The following is a 23,253-nucleotide window of genomic DNA, read 5'->3' on the forward strand; positions in this document are numbered from 1 at the left end:
GGGAACTTTACACTTCCAATAGTTCTAAAGTGCTCATTGCCACAAAAACACATCATTTTAATGCCAAAGGTCTGCCAGTGATGCTCTGTGGTTGTGAATCATGGAATACAACACCCTTAGAATAATCAGAATTGGTGACCCCAAGAGCAATGAAAAGATGCATGTGTTGTTGAAGCTGTGACTTGGTCACGCCATTCTGGAAAGCAATTTGGAACTCTGATCCAAAAATCATTGAACCGAGCATACCTTTTGATCCAATGTTAACACTACTAATTCTGTAACCTGAAGACATCAAAGAAAGTGGAAAAGGATTCCTATGTACAGTAGCAAAACTTTTGAAAGTAAGGGGGTAGGGTGTCTGTCTACTTATTACCAAATAACTAAACAAATTATGGCATATACATGTAATAGAGTCTCATGTCACAAGAAATAATGGAAAGGAAGGGAAGTTTCAGAGGAAACTATAAAGACTTGTGTCAACTGAAGAAGGAATTAAGCAAACCAGGGGAAAAGATTCATAGGATGACAGTAGAAAACTGATTGGAGAAAGATGAGAATTCTGATGAGTGCAGTGGTACCCCTCAATTACAGAGGTGATGACGGACAGAAAAACGCAGAATGAGACATGATTTGGGGTTACGGCCAACATGCGGATGTCTTATTTGACTTGCATAATTATCACGAGGGCTTTATTTTTAGTTTAGTTTAAAAAATTTTTTTTTGCTGTTCAATGGAAAGATGAGGAGGGAGAAAAAATGCCTGGTTGAAAAAAATAATAAAATTAAAAAGAAAAAAATTGATGATAAGTAGGTTGTAGCATACAACTAATAAATTACCTTAAGTAGCAAAAAAGATATAATCAGGGGCAGTGAGGTAGCACAGTAGATAAAGCGCTGGCCCTGGCAGATTCAGGAGGACCCGAGTTCAAAGGAGGCCTAAAACACTTGATACTAGCTGTGTGACCCTGGGCAATTCACTTAATCCTCATTGCCCCGCCCAAAGAAGAAAAATAATCAGGGAAGTGTGTGTAGGAAAAGGGTTGGTCATACAGCAGGAGGTGAAGGGCATCACCCACATGCAGAGTGCTGCACTGGTAAATGTGAAATATTTAATATAAGCAGGGGAAGGCTTTGGCTGCTTGGGATGGAATGAACCTCTGCGGGATTTATTGGAAGGCACAGACAAGGATGGCAAAGGCTAGGAAAACAGGGATGACCGCGATCCACAGCAGAGGGAGGAGCAGCCTCACCGAAGATCCTCTTCTGTTATATTATCCCTTTGGATAATCTTGAGCCATTGACGTACTAGCAGCAAAGGGCAAAAGACACCAGTGTAGAAGACTTTTAACTAGAGCTTCAACGAAGAATGTTTCTTCTCTGAAATCCAGGTGGCCTCCTGAGGGACTTGACTCCATCAGACCACCCCCCCTAGTAGTAGCAGCATAACTTCTCAGTTCTACAGTAGTGTAAACTATTCAGTAGAGCACAAACAAATGATTCCGTAGCATAACTGAGGGATTGACTTTTCTTTTTCTAAAAGTTAAATGTTGACTGAATTATCATGGTATTTGGAGGCTATAGTTTTCATCATATCTTTCTACTCAAATGTTAATTTGGCAGTCTTAGAAAGGAATTGTATAAAGAAAAAAGCTCCTCTACCCTCTGCAAGAAACTGGAGGATGAAACTGCATCCGATTTCTTGCCTCTAAAATGTTAATTCAAAGCTGATGGGTGATGTTTCTGAAATTCCTTCATCAGTTTCTTTTTTCTGTTTGAAAGGAATACTGGAACTGATGTTAATGCCCCGAACCAACTGTTGGAGCTGTTCATTTGTCCTTTGTTTTTGTTCCTCGTATTCTTCACGAGTCAAACGCTGACAAAATGTGAAACCTTAAAATAAAAATTATGCAGTTTGGAAAACAAAATAAAAATATTTACATAGGTCTTGTAGTACTATACTCAAATGCATCTGTGAACAAGACTGCCTCATGCTGAATACATTTTCTCCTAAGGTTTGGATGGCAGTCTTAAGCATTGTCATCCTTAAATGCTTCTTTGCTTTTGAGGCAGCTAGGCAGTGCAGTGGATAGAGCACTGGCCCTGAAGTTTGGAGGACCTGAGTTCAAATCTGACCCCAGACATTACTTAACCCCAATTGCCTTAAATATGTGGGGCTACCACCAGTCATCCTGATCTCTATCTTGCCACTGGACCCACATGGCTGTGGAGGAGAGAGTGAGGTTGGTGATGTTGCACAGCCCTCCCTCACTTAAATCCAATTCACTGCAAGTCGTGACATCACCCAGATGAAACTGTCCTCTTCAAGAAATGGAGGACAAACAAGAGTAACAGCTTCTGGGTGACCTAAAAGTACAAATGACTTCATGACTAATCAAAGGACAACAACAGTTCATGTCTATAGCACTGTCAGCTTTGCAGAGCCCCTTACATGCGTTATCTGATTTAATCCTTAAAACAATCTTAGGTAGTGGATGCTATTATTATCCTCATTTTACAGAGGAGGAAACGGAGGCTAAGAAAGATTGAGTGAGTTGCTCAAGGTTACAACTTTTGCGTCTGAGGCAGGATTCAAACTCAGATCCCCCTGATTCCTAGTCTGGCACTCTATGTACTACATTACACTGACTCTCAATATAATTCTCAAGGGCAACCGGCTGCTTTTGTAAGTTGGTATCCTCAGATTTCATGGGCTGATTAACTAACATGTGGGAGAAACTCTCATGAAAAATTCTCAGAATGCTAATATACTGTGTAATTCACTGGACAACAGGTTGGCAGTTATACCAAGATCAACAGGACATAATGCCCTCCCTCAGAGAGCTGTAAATTACAATAGCATGGCTAGCATGATTTTCTCAATCTCCAGGGTCAACCTTGCAGTTCTTTAAATCAGCATGACCTCACACAGTCCTTCATGATTTCTGGTCACAGTCCTCTGAGTACTCTAAACTTAGCAATGCCTTTCCTAAAGTGAAATGCCCAGAAATGAATATAGTATTGAAGATGGAGTGTGGTGTGACCTGGACAGAACACAGTGGAGCTATCATCTCCTTAATCCTCAATGCTTTATTCCTTTTTTTTTTTTAAAAACACACAATCTTCCATATCCCACGACTGATTCCTCTTGAACTTGTAATCCTCTAAGACCTCTAGATCCTTTTCAGACAAAATTTTGTCTAGCTATGCTTTTTGTCTCTTCTACTGGCAAAACTTGATTAATTTTGAACCCAAGTGTAAGACTTGATATTTATCCATGTTAAATTTGATTTTCTTAGATTCAGTCCTATGGTCTAAGCTGTAAAGATCTTTTTGGATCCTGACTTTGTCATCCTAGCATTGTGTCATCATCTAATTTGATAAATGCTCCATCTATGTCTTTACCTAATAATTTATTGATGAAAGTGTCAAACAGCACAGGGCCAAGTATAGATCTCTGGAGTGTTCCAGTATCAATCAATCAAAATTTACTAAGTGCTTTCTCTATGCCAGGCATTGTACTAAGTGCTAGAAATCTTCTGACTTAACTCTGAATCATTAATGACCATTCTTTTGGTTCAACTCGTTTTGAATTCACCTAAATGTGCAGGCCACCTAACAGTTGTCTCATCTGCTAATCGAGTAACCCTGGAGTAGCTGAGGTCATCCTATCCTTACCTATTCTGATGGAGCCCCCACTCCCTTTGCTAGCTGTCGAGCCTAACTATGCCTTCACATAACGAGTGCTCAAGTCAAGCTCAGTGGCCTAGTTGGCAGACTCCACTATCTTCCTGTGTTTGAAAACTGGGACAAGATTTATCCATTTCCAATCCTGTAGTGCCTGTTCTGTATCCCACTAACTTTCAAAAATCACTCACTGATCATGGTTTAGCCTCCACATACACCCGCTGTTTTAGTATTCTGGGATGGACTTCCTGCTCTAGCACAATTTCTGAGTTCAAGTGGTCACTTCCCCCTAAGCTACAATCACTACATTCCAGCAATGAGTTCTCAGATGGTGAGAAGCAGGTCCAGAAGACAGCTTTCCTTTGCTAATCCGTCCAGTACAACTCCATTAAGCTTTTTGAAAGCAGGGGTTATTTCATTTTTGCATTTGTATACCTAGTGCCTAACCTAATATAGGTGCTTAATACATGCTTGTTGATTGACTAAAGGATGGAATTAATTTATTATTATTACTATTAATTTTTTTTTGTGGGGCAGTGAGAGTTAAGTGACTTGCCCAGGGTCACACAACTAGTAAGTGTCAAGTGTCTGAGGCCGGATTTGAACTCAGGTCCTCCTGAATCCAGGGCAGGTGCTCTATCCACTGCGCCACCTCGCTGCCCCTCCAACAGTATGTTCTTAATACACAATGTTATTCCTCACAGGACCAATCCTTGTCCTTTTGAATAAAGGTATTCTATTCAAGGACCAAATTCTAGGCAATCTAGTCCTAATTTGACTACTTTCTGATTATAGCTAAGATGTCAAATTTTCCTCCTTGCCTTTATTAGTTCACTTTGTATCTTTGCCAGATTTTGTGTATTTATGAACAGATACTGAAGCCAGGGGTTTTATTAATGGCTCATTAAAACATTTTTGTCTCCTGAAATTTCCTGGGCATTTTTAGTGCTATGCTTTCTACACTGTTATGACCGTTTTTTAGCTTGATGGATAAAAATTGGTAGTTTTCTGCAGTTAAACTACAGATTTGGAAAAGATGAATTTTAATAATTAGGATCATCAGAACCAGTTGCATATTAAGTTGTTCTTTGGCATAGATGATTACGAGAAAGAAAAGGCACTGGAATGGTCTTCTTGAGCCCTGTTCCCTATCCTTAAGACCATCCCCACCCTTACCTACAAAACCTCAATACAGAAATGACAAAGTCAGACTAGAAATAAAAGGAGGAAAGAATATAAACAAAGTGGTCAAAAAGTAGCCAAGGAGGACGTTTTAGAGAGGCTGTCACCCACTCAGCAAAAACACAATACAATGAAAACTATAAGAAAGAACTGGGATGCTATTCTACTTGCCATAGAAATAGTGGAGGGGAAAGTTAGCTTAACTGAGCTACAACTTGGTAAAACTCTGAAAGTTACTCTACCCCTTCCTGCATACATACGTCACACCTCCTCCATTCCTGGAGTGACACGACAGTCTCTGTCTACTGAAATACTTCTCTTTCTTAAAGCCAAACCCAGGTGCCACCTTCTTCTATGAAGCCTCCCTTCTGTGCCACTCTCCCTTCTCCCATTTAATTAATTTTATTCCAACATATAACACACATATTAATTCTCTGAGACCCTGTCTCAGCTCCTCTCCCTACCTTCACCTCACCACCCCCAGATCCTAAGTTTCTTTGGGGTAGGGACTCTATTCTTATAGCTTGAGCAGCCAGTAGAGCACCTTAAATGTAGGCGGTACTTAAGTAATAGAGCCTCACTGAATTTAACTGCAAGAGGCACACGATTCAGTTTTGTACCTGATGAAAGATCTGGATCTTCTCCCTGAAGAAGGCTTCTGAATTTCCTACTGACCAGGTCCAACAAATTCAAAGGTGTCTATATAAAAACAGATGTTTGACTTAATTAGAACTGAAAATATAAAGTATGGCTTCTGTCCAGAATCTATCAATAGTAAAACCTAATTAATTCACATACTGATGGAGAGTACATTGTATAATATGCTGTATGTAGGGTCAGAAAGACCTGGGATCAAATCCTGCCTCTGACACTAGCAACATGTAGGTCACATAACTTCCCTGACCCTGGGTTTCCTTATCTGTAAAATATAGTAATATCTCTCCTGTCTTTCTCACATGATTGTTTTGAGGGTCCTAAATAATGCCTTTGTAAACTTTAAAAGCTCTATAAAATGCCTATTACCAGTAAAAATGAAAGGATATTTTTAAAAAGAAAATGTTTCATTACTTTAGGTCCAGACTTTGCTAGACACCGGGGTCACCACCCATAGCCAAGAATGCTGAAATATATCCACAAATGATTTGTATTTAACAAATCAGAACATTTCTGAAAGCAGTGTTAACTAATGTCTCCATCATAATAATATTAAGGCAGGAAAACATTATTTTTGTAAAGTCAAGAAATACTCCCCTTCCAGTTTGCTTTGTATTTGACCTTATTCCCAATAGTCCCAGGGACTCAGCTTCTCTGGCAAGGATGCAAGGGACTTCTCGTCCCTCGTAGTTGCTACTGGTAGATTCCTCTTCTCTTCTCTTCCTTTTTTTTTTTTTTTAAAAACAATCACTTCCAATACAACAACCCACTCCCTCTCTCCAGCCATGGAGCTTTCTCTTTTAAATAGGAAAGGAGTTAATTAAAATCAGTCATCAAAGGCAATCCATCCAACAGTTCCCCACCACTCTTCACCGGGGAGGAAATTGTGGTTTTTTGATTGTCTGCTCTCCAAAACCAAGATCACCCTTTGCAGTTACTTGAAGCCCAGCTGCCTTTTGGTTTTTATTTTTTTAAAAACATTATTATAGTTGCTGTGTACACTATTCTCTGTTCTTCCTTCTTACTGTACCAGCATATACAAGTTCTTTTCTCAGAATCCCTCACATTTATCATTTCTTACAGCACAATAATAACATACATTAGTATGCTACAATTTTTTTCATTCATTTTCCACTCAATGGACACCCTCTTTCTATTCTGGTTTTATTGCCATCACAAAGAGCACTGCTGTAAATATTTTGGAATATTTGGGGATGTTCTTTGATGCTCAGTAGAGGGATTGTTGGGTCAAAAAGCAACAATTTATTGACTTTCCTCATCTAATTCCAAGTTGTTTTCTTTTGGTGGGAATTTGAATCAGGTCTTAAATTTTTTTTTTTTCAATTAGCCCAAACCCTCCTTCTTTACCTCCCATTGCCCAATAGAAAAAGAAAGAAAAACAAAGCCCTTGTGACAAATAGTAACAAACAAAACACATTCCCACAGTGCCATTGTTTTTTACAAAAAGAAAAAGCCTTAGTCTGTACTCTGTATACATGACCTCTCTGTTGGAATTTGGTAGCATGCTTCATGAAGAGTACTCTGAAACTGAAGTCCATCACAGTGTTGAGCAGAGTTCTGAAGGCTCTGAATGTTTGCTTTTTTACAAAACTGTTATCACTGCATTAATTTTCTCCTAATTTTTCTCACTTCCCTCTGCATTAGTTCATACATGTCTTCCCAGGTTTCTCTGAAACCATTACCTTCATCATTTCTTATAGCACAAAAGTATTCCATTATGTTCATATATCATAATGTGTTCAGCTATTCTCCATTTAATGGGCATCCCCTCAGTTTCCAAGTTTTTGCCACCACAAAGAGAGCTGCTACAAATATTTTTGTATATATGAGTCCTTTTTCTTTCTTTGATCTCTTTTGGGTATAAACCTATTAGTGGGATGACTCGGTATGCATAGTTTAATAACCTTTGGGGTAAAATTCCAAATTGCTTTCTAGAATGGCTAGAACAATTTAGAGATCCACCAAAAGTGCATTAATGCACATGTGTTTTAATAGCCTGTTGTTTGTCATTTTCCTTTTTTTGATCAACTTTTCAAATATGCTGCCTCTAACGTGGAACCCCAGAGTTGTTTTAATTTGCATTATTCTTAATTATTAGTGATTCAGAGCATTTTTCCATATGGCTTTTGATAACTTACATTTCTTCCTCTGTAAATTGCCTGTTCATATCCTTTGATCATTTATAAATTAGGGCATAGCTCTTATTTTTATATATTTGAATCAGTTCCCTATACATCTCTGAGATCAGACTGTTATCAAAGAAACTTGCTACAAAGTTTTTTTCCCCCATTCACTTGCTTCTCTTCTAATTTTAGCCATATCGGTTTTGTGTAAAACCTTTTCAAATTTTATGTAATCAAAATTTTCCATTTTACCTTTTATGATACTCTCTATTTCTTGTTTGTTCATGATGAATTCTTCCTCATCCACAGATCTGACAGTTTCTTCCTTGTTTCTCTGATCTGTTTATTGTCACCCTTTATGTTTAAATCAAGTACTCATTTCAAATTGATCTTGGTATATGGTGTATGATCAATTAATCAATAAGTACCTACTGTATATGCCAGACATTTGCTAGGTGCTGGAGAGAAGTTGGTATATACCTAGTTTCTGCCAAACTATTTTCCAATTTTCTCATTGAGAATATTATTATGTTATTGAGAATATTATATATATATATTATTATTGAGGATATTATTACCCTCATTTTACAAGTGAGAACTACAAGACTCAGAGAGATTCAAAAACGAGTCTATGGCCACAGTTAATGGCTGAACTGGGGCTCAAACACAGGTCTTCTGACCTGGCCAGTGAAAGATGAGGTAACGGTCAGAGAAATCTCTGGGAGGGCAATGAAGAACTGCTTGCCAGAGATACTATACACACTGTAACAAAAATTTTAAATACATTAATGCCTTTGCAACTAAAAGTATTATTCTATGATCCAGTATCAGAAGACAGTACTGATGTATTTAAAAAAAACAAAAGGAATTCTAAACACAGTCTCCATTAAATGCCACAGTTACTTAGATTCAAAAACATGTGTATGTCCAAAAGGCTGATGAACTGCCCCCCCCCACCTGTCATTTAGCCTTTGGATATTAAAACAACTGAATCCACAGAAGGAGAACAGTGCATACAGTGACAACATTATAAAGAAGAAACCGTTTTGAAAGACTGGAGGCCTCTGGCTGATGCTGAGAGTCCAGAGGGCTGAACAAATCAGTCACCTCCTGCTGCAGAAGGATGGATTGCAAATGAAGACTGAGGGTGTGGGAGCTTGTTTTGTTGGCTTATGCAAACCTGTTATGAAAGTTTTATTTTTTCTGCTCTGTGGGGGTGGGTGGGGGGAATGACAAATGCTCATACAAGCAATTACCTAAATATAATGGAATAAAGACAGCTTGGTGCAAATGTGTCAAGGGAAGATAAAAAAGATGATACCTTAAGAAGCTCACAGTGGTTCTCTAGCAGAAATTGCACCAGTTGCTCAGTTTGTACTTTGACAGTGACTTGTTTGCAAAACAGCTTTAGTAAGCATTTTCATGACCACTGTTCTGTTATCATACTGCAAAAAGAGAATCAAAGTTGACAGGAATCAACACTTTTAACAAGAAGAACAAGAGAAAAGTGCCAACGCGTTCCCATCCAAAATACCGGTCGTACCTGTTTTTGTAACTTGTAGCCGTGAGGGTCTGCCGCTATGGCCATAAAAGTCAGGAGTCGGCGTAATTCTTCCCTGATGTTGGGGAACAGGAGTCTCAAGGTAGAGCTGTGAAGCTTCCAAGCGTCTGCTCGTTTCCCGCTCTCTGTTACAGGTGTTAGAAACAATTCAAATGCACATCCATGAAGGCAGCAGCATTTGGGTTTTAAATAGCATGAGACAAGACAGAAATAGCCTGAATAATGCTATAAAAGGAAGCCACAGTACTTGGTTTAGACATTAGATTTTTGTGGCCCGTGTAAATGACCTCAAAAAAATGTTATCAGTAAAAAGCCACTTGATCATCTGAGTCTTGTTAAAATGTCACCAGATTCAAAGAACATAAGAAGGTACTAAGCTGCAAAAGTAATTTGCATTTCTCCATTTTCAACTTTAAATTTAAATACACATTATGTGATAAAAATTAACTTAAGATTAAACATTTCCTCTTTGAAATTTCACTCTTACCAGAAGTTCAATAATTCCTGAATGAACATCAGAATAACTGTCATTAAGTAAACATTCTCTCTCTTGGTTATAATATTTTACTATAACATCAAAGAATATCTTCTTATGAATATTCAGTTTGGTTTCTTCGTTAGTATTTCGAACTAAGTGCTGACTGACCATCCTATTAGCTGGGTCTGGGGAATATTCCAGGCATTCGATTGCTGCATGAGCCAATTGTCAATCCTGGAAAAAAGAAGAAAACACAGGTCGATTTCTAACTAAATGCAGAAAAGGATTGTTTAATGCTTTATTATATACACACACGTATAGTATTACATAAACACTGAACAGAAAACTAAATTTATATAAGCAACTGCAATGAGAGCTATTCAGGATCGAATGGAAGAGAGGTCATGACTGCCTTTGGGAAATCACAGTCCTCCTTTAAGGAGCCCAAACTTCTCCCTGAAATGAAAGTGTATCATTTCAATATATCCATTTTACTGGTGCTTTAAGGCTGCAAAACATAAGACACTGGAGTCCCCAAATAATTAAACATAAGCCTCACTTGGGTGGGTGTGATTGGGGGCAACACTGAGCTATGTGCCAATAGAGAACTAGGAACAAGAACCACAGAAATGGAGTGATCCTCACTTATCCCCAAGGGATAAGTGGTCAAAGAATATGAACTAGAGAGATCTCTAGGAAATAAGTGCAAACTCAGCATCATTGAAAATAAGAGATATACAAATCAAAATATCCTGAGGTTTTATCTTACATCCAGCAAAGATGACCCCAAAATGGGAGCAGTTAATGATGGCAGGCCTATAGAAAGACAGGCACACTACTACACTTTTAGTAGAGCTATGGATTGGTCCAAACACTCTGGAAAGCAACTTGCAATTATGCTAAGAAAAGTGCCTAAAACATCGATAAGCCTCAAGCCAGAGGTCCCACTGCTAGGTGTGAACCTCAAGTAAGTCAATGACAGAAAGTTCTGTTCACACCAAAATATCCACAGCGGCACTTTTTGTTAAAGCAAAGAACTGGAAAAAAAGTAGACCGAGGAAAGGCTAAACAAATAGTCATACTAAAATATAACGGGTTACTGCTGTGCCGTAAGAAATGCCATGAAGAATTCAGAGAATTATGGGAAGACTGACATGAACTGACAAAGAGTGAATCAGCAGACCCATGAACAAACATATAATGACTACAATGTAGCTAACAAGAAGGGAGCTCTGAGAAGGCTCACCTTCCTTCCTTCTTTGCAGTGGTGGGGGACTGTGGGCACAGGACCCTGCATAAATAAGGGGTCACCAAAGTCTATTCAACTATTAGAGGTTAAAGCTTCACTGAGACTTTGGGGACACCCAGTACTATACTGCCAGATGTAGGGTGGTTTTTTTTGTTTTATGGGTTTGTTGGTTTTTTTTTGAGCAAGTGACTTGCCCAGGGTCACACAGCTAGGAAGTGTCAAGTATCTGAGGCTGGATTTGAACTCAGGTCCTCCTGAATCCAGGGACAGTGCTTTATCCACTGCGCCACCTAGCTGCCCCCAGACTTAGTTTTACTGAATTCTTTTTTATTCTCTTTCTTTTTAAATTTCTGTTAAGTTGCTGGACAGGGGAGGGAGAGGGATATATTTAGAAATGAAAGTGATGTAAAGACCAAATAATATCAATAATTTTTTAAAAAGAACCAATTAAACAAAAAAAGAAGAGGAAGCTAGTCTTGTGACCGGAGTTGGGATAACTGTTGGGTGGTCTAATGGGCTCTAAGGGCATCTTCTCATATCAAGATGAAGTGAAGACCTCAGGCACAATGCATGGTCACACCATGGTGAACTTAGAGGATTCAGTGGGGAAGGGGGTGGGGCAGGTATGGATATAGACTGTGACCATATCCTTGGAAGGATTGTAGGATTTCAGAACGAGAGGCCATTTGGTTCAACTCTATTTTAAAACTGAGGCCCAAGGAGGAGTTACATTAGTGAGTCACAGATCCACTTAAGCATCTGAATACTAAAACAACCGAAAACAAAACCCCAGAACATAATGAACAACTCTGAAAGGCTATATGAAAACCAGGTTTGACTTTGTTCATTTCTTATATACCAGCAAGGAACAATGGCCGGGACCAATTCAGAAAGGAACTTTTATCTGTCCTGCCTTTAGAATATGTTATTCAGCCAATAGAAATGTGAGAAAATTCACATGGACTCTCTGTATTAGAAGAACAATGCCACATTTTATTGTAAGTGTGTTCTGGTGTAACTTATAACATCAAATACAAAATATGAGCAAGAACACTTTTAGTAGTAACAATAACATTATATAGCTTTTTATCTGTTTGATAATAAGGATGCATACTTACTCAGACAAACTGAGGCCATGAATAACCTCTCTATCTAAGCAAGTGTTGGAGATGATGAGATCTTCTTTTCGGTTCAACTGCACATTTTGGTTTTTTACTGGAGGGTCTAAAATACTTTCTAAGATGGGAAGGTGAATTAACTGGAGGAGTCTTAACAATGTCTGCTCTTTCCACACATCTTCTACAACTGAAGAAAGTACAAGGAAAAAACCCATCATCAGTAAGGCATATAAACCAATAAACTATTTCCAATCAGGGATTGCTACTAATTAGCACTAGTTTTTGGACCAGTCTTGTGATTTTGTGGGTGAGAAGACTTCCTCAACTATCGAAGATCTTAGTACTTGCTCCTGAACTTTTCATCTTATGAGATTTCTGTGGATGCCAAGAGGCAAAGTGACTTGCCTAGGGTCACAAGGCCATCGTTATATGCCACTGGGTAGACTTGAACCTAGGTCTTCCTGGCTTTATGGCCAGCCCTCTCTCCACTATGCCATTCTGTCTCATAATATGCAAAATGGGAAAAAAAAATTCTCTGTAAGAATAGAATATACTATAAGGTGAAAGAGTATGCATGTAGGAAGCAAATGGTATTTTTAAGCCAGAAAACTATAAATAAATTACAAACCAAGTTTCCCTGGACAAAAGAGCAGTGTTTGCAACTTGAGCAAAGCAGGAACGAAGCAAGAACCACCATGGTAGAGCCAATGGAACCCTGTACATGGGCCAGGGAGTCCTTGGTTTGAATTCTGCCTCCTTACACCTAGGATGCTCTCTCTCCTCCCTTCCACTTTTGGCATTCAAATCAGCTCGAATTCTACTCCTCCAGTTCTACCCACTGCTAGTGTCTTTCCTCTGAGATGATCTCCCATTATACTACGTAAACTTTGTACATACAATTTTTTGCTTGGTGTCTCACCAATTAGAATGTGAGCTCCCTGAAGGCAGGGCTTGATTATTTTTGTCTTTATTTGTACCCCCATGGTTTAATGCACCTATTGCTTAACCCACCTATTAAGGACTTTAAAAATACTTGGTGACTGTTGGCCAACTGACTGACTGACACTAATTGCCAAACCCAGGGTAAATCACTTGATTGTGAAGATTCTGGGCTCTCAGTGGTAATGAGAACAATGATACTTGTACTACCTACTTCACAGGGCTGTTAGAACAATAAGAGCTAGCATCTATCAAACGCTTTAAGGATCCCAAAGTACTTTAGTATGTTGTTACCTCACTTGATATTTTTTAATTAAAAATTTTTTTGGGGGTGGGGGCAATGAGGGTTAAGTGACTTGCCCAGGGACACAGCTAGTTAGTGTCAAGTGTCTGAGGTCAAATTTTTTTTTTTCAGAGTTTATTTTTATTTTATTTTATTATTTTATTTTTTTTTACATATAAGGTATTTTATTTTTTCCGTTACATGTAAAGATAGTTCTCACCTTTTGTTTATACAAGCTTTACAATTTCAGATTTTTCTCCATCCCTCCCCTCCCTGCCCCCTTCCCTAGACAGCAGGTAATCTGATATAGGTTATATCTATATATCTATATATCATATCCATATCCATATAGATAGATATATACACACACATATATATCCACATAATAACATTAATCCTATTTCTGCATTAATCCTGTTACAAGAGAAAAAATTAGAGCAGTGATGCAAAACTGAGGTCAAATTTGAACTCAGGTCTTCCTGAATTCAGGGCCAGTGCTTTATCTACTGTACCACCTAGCTGTCCCTACCTCATTTGATCTTTACAACAGCCTGGGGAGGAAATGCTGTTTTCCCCATTTTACAGATGAGGAAACTGAGGCAAATAGAGATTAAATGACTTGGCCAGGATCACACAGGAAGTCACTTAATATCTATTTGGAAGTAGGGGTCTGAGTCAGGATTTGAACTTTTGAAGTTCAGCGCTCTATCTACTGTACCCTCAGCCGCCTGTATTAAGGTAGGCATGAGGACAGACATTGTAGCTTAAAATGTAATTCAACAACTGTTTATTAAATGTCTGGACTGCATCCTTAAAGAGCTTGTATCCCCCTGGGGAGAGACAGCACAGGTCCTTAAGTAAACAGAATAAAGCCACAAAGTAATCTGAAGTCAAGCACACTTAACAATGCAAAGAAATCAGAAGGGTCTTTGGTTAGGAGGAGGTACCTGAGTTGAGCTTTGAGGGAACTGGGCATTCCCAGAGGTGCTGATGAGGAGGGAGAAGTGGGACAAGACAGAGAGACAGGAGATGGGAGATCTGTAGCAATTCAATTCAATTAATTCAAGAGTGATTTGAAATAAGGAAGGGAAGGCAGATTGAAACCAAACCATACCTTTGGTGAGGACCAAAGTTAGAAAAGGCCAGATTTGTCATTAGCTTCAAAGGTTGATAGGGTCAAGTGATTTTTATTTTTGTAAGGAAGGGTGGTGGGGATCTTATTATGTTTGTAGCCATCAGATAAGGAGCCAGGGGATGGAGTCACCAGATGGACTCAATCTTTTATCCGTATCTTCAACAAATATTTTAGTGCCTGGTATGGGCAGACCACAGTACAAAGTCCTGTAGACCAGTGCCATCAAACTCAAATAGAAATGGGGCCACTAAGCCATAGAGATCCCTGTGGGCCACGTATTTTGACTTAGTTTTAAAAATGTAATATTATCTATGTTTTACTATACTTTTATTTATTTTGCTAAATATTTCCTAATTTTCAGTCTGATTCAGACTGCTCTCAGGAGTGACCTGGGCTACATCAAGGCCTCATGTTTGACACATCTGGTGTAGGGGATAAAAAGCAGCTTAAGATATAGTCACTGTCCTTGAGGACCTTACAGTCTGTTTAGAAAAAGAAGGCATGCTGTTCTCCCCTAGCTAAATATCAATATAAGGCAGCATATATTCCAAATTAGCAATACTGACAAGCGCTATGACAGTTCAAAGGAGGGAACCATTCCTAGGGACTGGAATAGTCAAGAAAAGTTTATTTCCAATAAACAAATATTGATTAAGGGCCTGATATATATAGAAAAATGTATTAGGTACTGAGGTAACTGTAGCACTAAATAAGGCACTGTCCCTGCCCTCACATAGCTTACAGCCTAGGAGAGGGGATACCCACTACTTACTACTTTAATTACCTGCCTATGATTTCATCTCCACTGAAAAAGATTCCGACTCTTCTGTGACTCAGTTTGTAAGAGTTCCTTGAAGGATGCTATGGCTGAAAAATTCATTACCTATGGCTAACTAGGTGATGCCTGAACTTAGCTTGGTCTCTGGCTAGCAGGCAACACAAGCCAGCACAATATTCATATACCATAATCTTTCTTTCCAGGTTAGCAGGACCTGCTAAGGTTTATCATCTGTGGGCCTGCTTTCTAGAGCTATCCATGCGATAATGACACATCAGAAGAATACTTTGGTCGAGGAATTGGGAGATATGACACAAATAATACAAAGGGCACATGATAAGTGTAGAGAGTATTATGTGAGATCCGAAGGGGGAAAGGTCACTACTAACATGAAGGATGGCTTATTTGGAGAGGTTTTGTTTGAGTTGGTCTTTCAAGAGTAAGCAGAATTTCAATAGTTAGAGGTAGGGGGAGGGAATTCCAAGAATGGGGGCCAGATTCATTGAAGAGGTCAGCCTTAAAGAATGGGTATACTTTAGAGAAGCTGAAAGGGAGAGAAAAGATATTTTCCATAAAGGTCAAGGCATTGAAATAAAAAAACAACACACCAATCTTGGTCTTGGGGTAGCTAGGTGGCACAGTGGATAAAGCACTGGCCCTGCATTCAGGAGGACCTGAGTTCAAATATGACTTCAGACACTTGATACTTACTAGCTGTGTGACCATGGGCAAGTCACTTAACCCCTCATTGCCTCACAAAAAACCAAAAAAAAACCCCAAAACACAAAACAATCTTGGTGAATTCAACTCAACAAGAATTTACTGAGACCCTAGTACATGAAGTTAGAAACTTCAGGTATCCCTCTCCTAGGTAATTTTTTTTTTTTTGGCGGGGCAATGGGGGTTAAGTGACATGCCCAGGGTCACACAGCTAGTAAGTGTCAAGTGTCTGAGGCTGGCTTTGAACTCAGGTCCTTCTGAATCCAGGGCCAGTGCTTTATCCACTGCGCCACCTAGCTGCCCCCTCCTAGGTAATTTTTTGAGAGGAGTGACATTGGATTTCAGACTTGAGATTTATTTACTAGGGACTCAACAAAAGAGGAATAAAAATCATTGAAGAGCAGCAGGGGCTAACATGAAGCTTAATAGTTTAAACTTGGATATTCTGCTGGCAAACGGAAGTTAGGGGAAGTAGCTGAACTTCATCTGAGATGACAATTCCCAGGCTAAGAGGAGCTAGGTTAGGGGGGCTCATGTAAACTGTAGGACACCCAAGGTTTGGGACTCTCTGGCAAGGCACACTCCAGTCTTTGACATTTAAACATTTACTTGATGTTTGCATCGTAGATTTAAAAAATATATTTCCTATTTTATTTCATATATAATCTCCCCAACTGTGAGTTCTTTTTTTTTGGGGGGGGGGGAGGGAATAGAAAATCTCAGTTCCCTTTTTTTTTTTTTGGTGAGGCAATTGGGATTAAGTGACTTTCCCAGGGTCACATAGCTAGTAAGTGTCAAGTGTCTGAGGCCACATTTGAACTCAGGTCCTCCTGAATCCAGGGTCAGTGCTTTATCCACTGGATTGTGACTTCTTAAAAAGAAGTGATGGTCTTTTGTCCATTTGTATAACTGAAAGGACTCACAGATGCCTTGCACATAGCAGGTGCTCTGTATTTGTTTATCATGTCAGCAGAGAGGTTACTGGCTGGCCAACGACTATGCTTCATTCTGTTCTGGTGAATTAGTCAAGGGAGCTCCCTCATTTTCTGTTGCCCAGATCCAGGCCTGACAATGCAGACTAAAGTCATGTCACTTATATTGCATCACTGCTTGCCATACTTCCAACTTTTAACCCAGAAACTTTTCAAACTAAAGGGATTTGCCAACTATTTGGAGGTGGTGCCATTGACCTTTCTGTAGTAATACCTCCCAAATGAGTCTTTGGAATTTTACTGAAATTACATAGGTTAAGTGGCCAAGTGCAAATTTTTAAATTACTGTAATTTTCAACTCCTCCAAGAAAGTCCCACTCCAGTGTCTTGCTATGGCATGGAGGGGACCCTGAGCTTTCAAGATGACAATCAGCAGAGCACAAGCTCTGATGGGTCTCACACCAAATGGAAAGGTTTAGAGTTTGGACTCTGTATCCCTTCCTTAAGGACTCTCCTAGCTGACATCCGAGGAGGCTCACTGCTACGAATGTGAGCAACAGGTGATGAATTTCTTGGCAAAGGAAATCATCCATGAAGGGGTCACAACTTTGTGTTGGTGGAAAGAGTAGCCAACCATGTTGGTGAAATCATGGATCTTTTGATGCCTTTATGGAACATAAAAAAAGATAATTAATTTCTGAATATGGCTTCCTAATTATCTAATTTTAAAAACCTGAGGCTGGTCTAAAATCCTTACACAATTTCTAATTGCATCTATTTTTTAAGAAACCTGTGATTTCATTAGTGTTGGGAGTTCTTGGTGAGGACCTTCTCTAATGCAGATAAGGCAGTGCCTAGTTCTTTCTCTTCTAACCAGGATGGACCCCAAGTGAGATGGCAGGGGCTTGGAACCACCATCACTTCAGCTTGGGACTGCTTTGCCTTGTCCGACTGGGATTTCAGCAGATGCTTTTTATCAAATCTTACTTAACTTCAAAAGTTCTTAATTTCTTATTTGCACTCATATTATATATCAGTCACTCATAACTGAGCAGGAGATAAAGTGCATACATGTTCTCAGGAGGTAGCCATTAATTTTGAGGCCTAAATACCTTAATAGTGCTGTTTTATTTTCCAGGAAAAGAAATGAATGTATTAAAAAAAAAAGCTGTGTTGTTCCCTGTGTTAGACATTAGGAAATCATACCAGAAAATGGCATGTCTTTTTTAAAATAACTCTCTGAAGGCCCTTTGACCATGGGAACTATCCTTATTAGTGACTTATTAAAATACACAAGTCCAGAAAGGGCAACTTCTCTGCTCATTTTCCCTTCTTGTAAAGTGTAGCAATTCAGGTCTGTGACAAAGATATCCAAAAACCTTGAGCAATCAGCCTTTTTTTTCCTAGTTTCTAACTTCAGACATTTTCTAATTTGCTGCTTTACAAAGTAGTTCAAAAGAGGAGTGGGGTCTCACCTTGGGAAAGTTTTCTCATCTGTTTTAGGAGAGGGCGGGCTGTGTGGCCCATCTAAAGGCCCTTCTAACTTGAGGATTCTGGGACTTTATGTGTCTTCTATGGACTCGAAAAATTTAGCTTTTGACATGAAGAACTATCTTTATTGGCTTTGTATTAATCTTTTGAAATGTGACTAGTTTAAATCTTACCCCATTCAGTTTGTGATCCATGCATTGCTTATAGATCATCTCTATTCACCACAAATACTATTTGAATTTGTATGACAGAAATAATATATGTTGTTCTGATAAGGTTTATAATTAAAGTAAGGTTAGAATAAGGTTCTGATAAGATACACAGAACATACCCTCGCCATTAAATGCCCGTGCAGAAACATGATAGACAAAGGAAGTGCTGACATTCTTGGACCGTCTTTAGTCAGTTATTATTGGAGGGGACCTCAGATCTTCAGGCAAAAATGAGAAAAGATATTACTTTTCACTTAAAATAAGAATTAAAAATTCATACTGGGCTTAAAGTAAAATGTAAATTTCTTAAAGACAGGGCCTATCTTTTTCTTCTTCTTTTTTTTCTTTTGGTGTTTCCAGTGCCTGCCACATTGCCTTGTATGCAACAGGTACTTAATATTTGCTCAATTGAGTTAACATATAACATTCTTTTTCACCAGGTCAAAGAATACATGCAGCATCCTCCAGCTAAAATCCTACTCCCCATACTACATTAAGGTTTACACAAATGGCTTCTATAGTATCTAATTACCACCACCTTAAACAATTCTATTAAGCACTTACAAATACAAATAGCTCTTCAATTACCTTTTTTTGAAAGCACACGGGTTGGTTTATCAACCATGATATCTGGAGGGAAAGATGTACGCCCATTTATAGTATGAATTAGTTCTTCCATTGCCTTCTCATCAATATCTTGTACTAAAGGATTCGAAATCGTTTCATCTTCTATTCTATTAAAAACAAAATGTACTTATTTTTCTTCACTTAGAAGCCCAAATGTTTAAGGCACACATTATGCAGTACTGCACTGTCACTAACCTGTAGAGTTCTTCGGCTTTTATTTGATCAAGCCCCATATTTTTAGGATCATTGCTTTTGGATAGACCATGAGTGGGATTATGGCCCAGAAACCTGTAGAGACTGCTATTTGTGTCTTCAAATTCCAGTTCCTTTTCACTTTTGAATAGCTTCATTCCGACTGGTTCAAATACTTTATGATCCATGAGAGCTTGGCAAAGACGCACTCCATTGAGACGGGAGATATCAGTGCTGCTTAAGGAGACATTCTGCATAAGGTGACCTAACACTACATCGACAGCATCCGAACCAGTAAAACAGTCTTTGTAAGTTCGGAAATGTTGTCGTCTTCTTTTTATTTCCACCTGGGTATGAAGAGAGTGAATGATACCATTCCAGAGCTGAGTAGCTTGGAAAGGGCCGGAGCATCCTGAAAAAAACATTTAGGCATATGCTGTGGAATTGAGATTACTCAAATGCATACATAATTTCACTTATTTTTGTGAACCGTATGTCTCTTGTGAAATACATTCTTGCCAATTTCGTAATAAATTTCATTTCCTTTCTTATACAAACTATGGAATGTTTGCAATTTATGAAGGTGACCCATATTTAAAATAACTACACCATAATATTCCTCTGCCAAGATAAAAACAGCACTCGACCTCTATGAAGCTAAACTTCACTGATTTGAATTCATTGTCAGGATTCTGGATGCCTTTAACATGTTAAGAATTTACTACCTACTCTGAAACTAGGACAGTGTAATTTTCATTCCGTTTACACCAAGGTTGGCCTATCAAGCCAACCGTTATTACTGGGTTTTGGATGTGCCAACCTGTTTCTCCTCCCTCCCCTTTGGATATTTTATTGTTCATTTGAGCATCTCTGCAAGGAGCAAAGAAGAGGCTAGAATCAGTGGGGCTCTTTGTCAGCATCTTTAAGACATTCTGGGGGAGGGAGGAGAAACTCAAGGATCCTTTTGGCTTTTGAGCATCCATCTTATTTTTCTCCCCCAGGTCTTTGGTCAGTAGTAGAGATACATAATAAAAAAGCAAGAATTCCCTAATTCCTTAAACAACTGTAGCAATCAGAAGGTCCACACACCTTCTCCCTACATGGGACAGCAGAAGGCTATTTGCCTAACGCTGTCCACTCTCTCACTGCCAGTACTGGCATTAGTGAATTTCAGGATAAGAGCTGCCACTTTAGAACTCCAAACTATGGGCAGAAAGGAGGGAGGGTGGTTACATTCCTTGAGTCAACCAAGAGCCAGGTAAAGGGACAGGATGGGGCTGGATAGGGCTATGTAGCTGGAGACTGGGAAGTACTAGGGAGGGGATTGGGAAAGCTAGGGCTGGGCAGTGGGGTGGGATTAGTGGAAGAAATTGGACAGAACTGGGCAGGGGGAGTGCCTAAATAAGAAGGATGGGAGGGATTAGATAGAGTGGGTGGTCCAGAGTAGGGCTGGGCAGGGATAAGCGGTTCAAGGAACTAGGAAGGAGACTGAGGTTTACTTGGGCAGGGGAAGAGGCTATACCAGATGGGCGTGGCTAGATATGGTGGCCACCCTAGGTGAGGTTAGATGGACGCGGGGCCAGGCAAGAGGAAGCAGGATAGGCAGGTAATGGGTGGGGCTAGATAAAGTAGCCGGGGAAATGGGCAGAAGCCACCCTGAGGTAAAGTCAGATAGGGGCGGGGCCAGTCAGGAGGGGGCAGGGATAAGCAGATAATGGGCGGGGACAGATAAAGTGTGTACGGGGAAATAGGACAGAGGTTGCCCTAGGTTTAAAGACAGAAAGGGGAGGGACTAGGCAAGGAATGGGCAGCACTACTCAGAAAGCAGGCGGGGCTAGATATGGTGCAATTGGGCATAGGCTGCCCTCGGTTAAGATCAGATGGGGGCGGGCCTAAAACAAGGGGGCGGGGCTAGGCCTCCCTAATCTCGAGGAAACTCAATTCAAAGTCTGGCTCCCCTTCTCCTCCCCCGATAAATTTCACCTGTAATAACTGTCCTCCTCTTCCGGTTGATACTTCCGCCGGCGCTAAGCCGGAGCCGGAGGCCATCCCGCCTTTGAAGCCGGAGTTCGCTCTGGCTGCTGAGCCTGCGGAACCGCGGAGTCAAAAGAACCGCCATCATGCTCTGACTCCTCCTCCCCCACCCCTCCCGCTGGCACGCTCTCGAGCGCCTCGCGGGCCGGCTCCGCCCCTTCCTCGAGAACCGGAAGTGACCTCATCGGACCGGCGGGACCTGCTCTTCTTCCTGCCCCTCCCCTCGCCCGCCTCCCTCCCGGCTCCCGGAGCTCCGGCGGCAGCCGAGGCGGTGGAAGCGGTGTCGATGGCGGTGGAGTAGCCGGAGCGACAGCGCGGCGGCTGAAGGGGAGCGAGTCCTTGCACCGCCCCCTCGGGGGCCGTCGGCTAGACCAGGTGAGCGTCCGGGCCGCGCGCGACGGAGCCGTCCCAGCTCCGCGGGCTGAGGGGAGCAGCGGCTGTCGCCGCCCGGACTAGGCCGCCCCGACTGCAGTTGCCGGGTGACAGTGGGGCCGCTGCCGCCGGGGAGGCCGCGGCCCCTGACGAGCCCTCGAGGGAGGAGGGGATACGCCGAATCTGGGAAGGGGGGGGGCGGGTCGGGACTCGTGCCCCAGAGAGGGGTCGTCTCAGGCCGGGGAGGGGGGCAGCGGCGCCAAGGCCGCCCCGAGCCCTCCGTTTGTCCAAGGAGCCGGAGAAGGGAGCCCCTCCGCAACTTCTGGAGAGCCCGCGGGCAGGAGGACCATCCCAGCAAACACTTGGAAAGCGCCTACTGTGTGCAGGGTAGCGGGGGTCGGGTCTCAGCCCCCAGGCACAAGCCTGCTTCTGGACCCGGGAACGACCCCTACCCCCATCGCCTCCCCTCTCCCCCCAAGGCCTCCCTTCTCCCCTGCGGCTACTCCGGCTGGGTCCTGTAAATGATAAAAACTAAGGGATCGCTTGTTTTAAATAGGAAGAACTCCCCCCCTCCCCCTTATGCTAAAGCCTCTTTGACAATTTCCAGCCGAAACTGTCGCTGTCTTTTTGGAGTTGTTCTCCCCCTCCCCCCTTAGACTGGGAGAACAGGGGCCGGCTTTTGCCTTTCTTTATATTCCCCAGGGCTTAGCACAGCACTTAGTAGGCCCTTAATACATTTGGTATTTGATTCTTGACGAGAAAAAAAAAATAGTTTCTAGGATGAATCCCGCCCCCCCTCGCCCCGCTGATTGGGAAATCGTAAATTTCTTTAAAAAGTCTATTAAGTAATATGACTCGCCATGCTGTATAAAAATGAACGTTTCAAAAACCCAACAAATCAACTTCACTCCCAAGTTGGTGAATTTGTCGCTATGAACTAACTTCTACAACAAAGGGTAGTATTTCATGTTACTTTTCCACTTGGCGGCTTGGAAGTTAAGGGTTCTGCTCTTTGCTGTTTTTCAGGTACAATCCCAAATTTGTCAGTTTGTCACCGTAAACTTGTATACTAAAGAATGTTTCAGGTTATGTTTCCAGTGGTAGCTTGAAAGCCGTGGGGCTTGCCTTAGTGACTTCTTGTTTGATTGGCCTGTCTTGCTGAGAAATAAAGATTTAGGGTAATTTACCTGGAGAGACCGAGAAGAGCTTTTGAATAAGCTAAATGAGAGTTGGCGTTAGTTATTGTTGTTTTGGTGAAAGAAGCTTAGGAATGACTTAGGCAACAGTATTGAAAGTAAATGTTATTGTTGTTGTGAAAGATACATTTGTAGAAAGAAAACGAAAGGTTAAGTGAGAAGAAGAAATACTGGGGAAGTTGTTTGTTATCCTGTCTTCAGAATTATAAACATAGACGATACCTCATCGGGTGCTTTTGCAGAAGTATAAATGTAAGTTGGTGTTGGTCCGTT

The 23,253-nt window shown here is 40.8% G+C and overlaps 2 protein-coding genes across 5 annotated transcripts in view; one reads left to right on the forward strand and one right to left on the reverse strand.

The window, feature by feature from the left end:
• Nucleotides 1-1,712: 1,712 nt before the first annotated feature.
• On the reverse strand, nucleotides 1,713-21,620 carry DEPDC4 (DEP domain containing 4). The gene is given in 12 exon segments (XM_043966634.1): nucleotides 1,713-1,766; nucleotides 1,768-1,889; nucleotides 5,486-5,564; nucleotides 8,985-9,045; nucleotides 9,047-9,108; nucleotides 9,207-9,350; nucleotides 9,712-9,920; nucleotides 9,923-9,936; nucleotides 12,070-12,256; nucleotides 19,148-19,293; nucleotides 19,382-19,790; nucleotides 21,362-21,620. Coding segments are annotated over 12 exon segments (1,626 nt in total). The 5' UTR covers nucleotides 21,501-21,620.
• The window catches only part of SCYL2 (SCY1 like pseudokinase 2), an 82,009-nt gene continuing 80,375 nt past the window's right edge, over nucleotides 21,620-23,253 (forward strand). For all 4 annotated transcript variants that reach the window (XM_043966631.1, XM_043966629.1, XM_043966632.1 and 1 more), the window contains exon 1: nucleotides 21,620-21,787. The gene's annotated coding sequence lies outside the window, so the exon portion shown is untranslated. The remainder of the gene's footprint in view (nucleotides 21,788-23,253) is intronic.

This window comes from Dromiciops gliroides, chromosome 5 (genome assembly GCF_019393635.1).
Source record: "Dromiciops gliroides isolate mDroGli1 chromosome 5, mDroGli1.pri, whole genome shotgun sequence".
NCBI classification, from domain to species: Eukaryota; Metazoa; Chordata; class Mammalia; order Microbiotheria; family Microbiotheriidae; genus Dromiciops; species Dromiciops gliroides.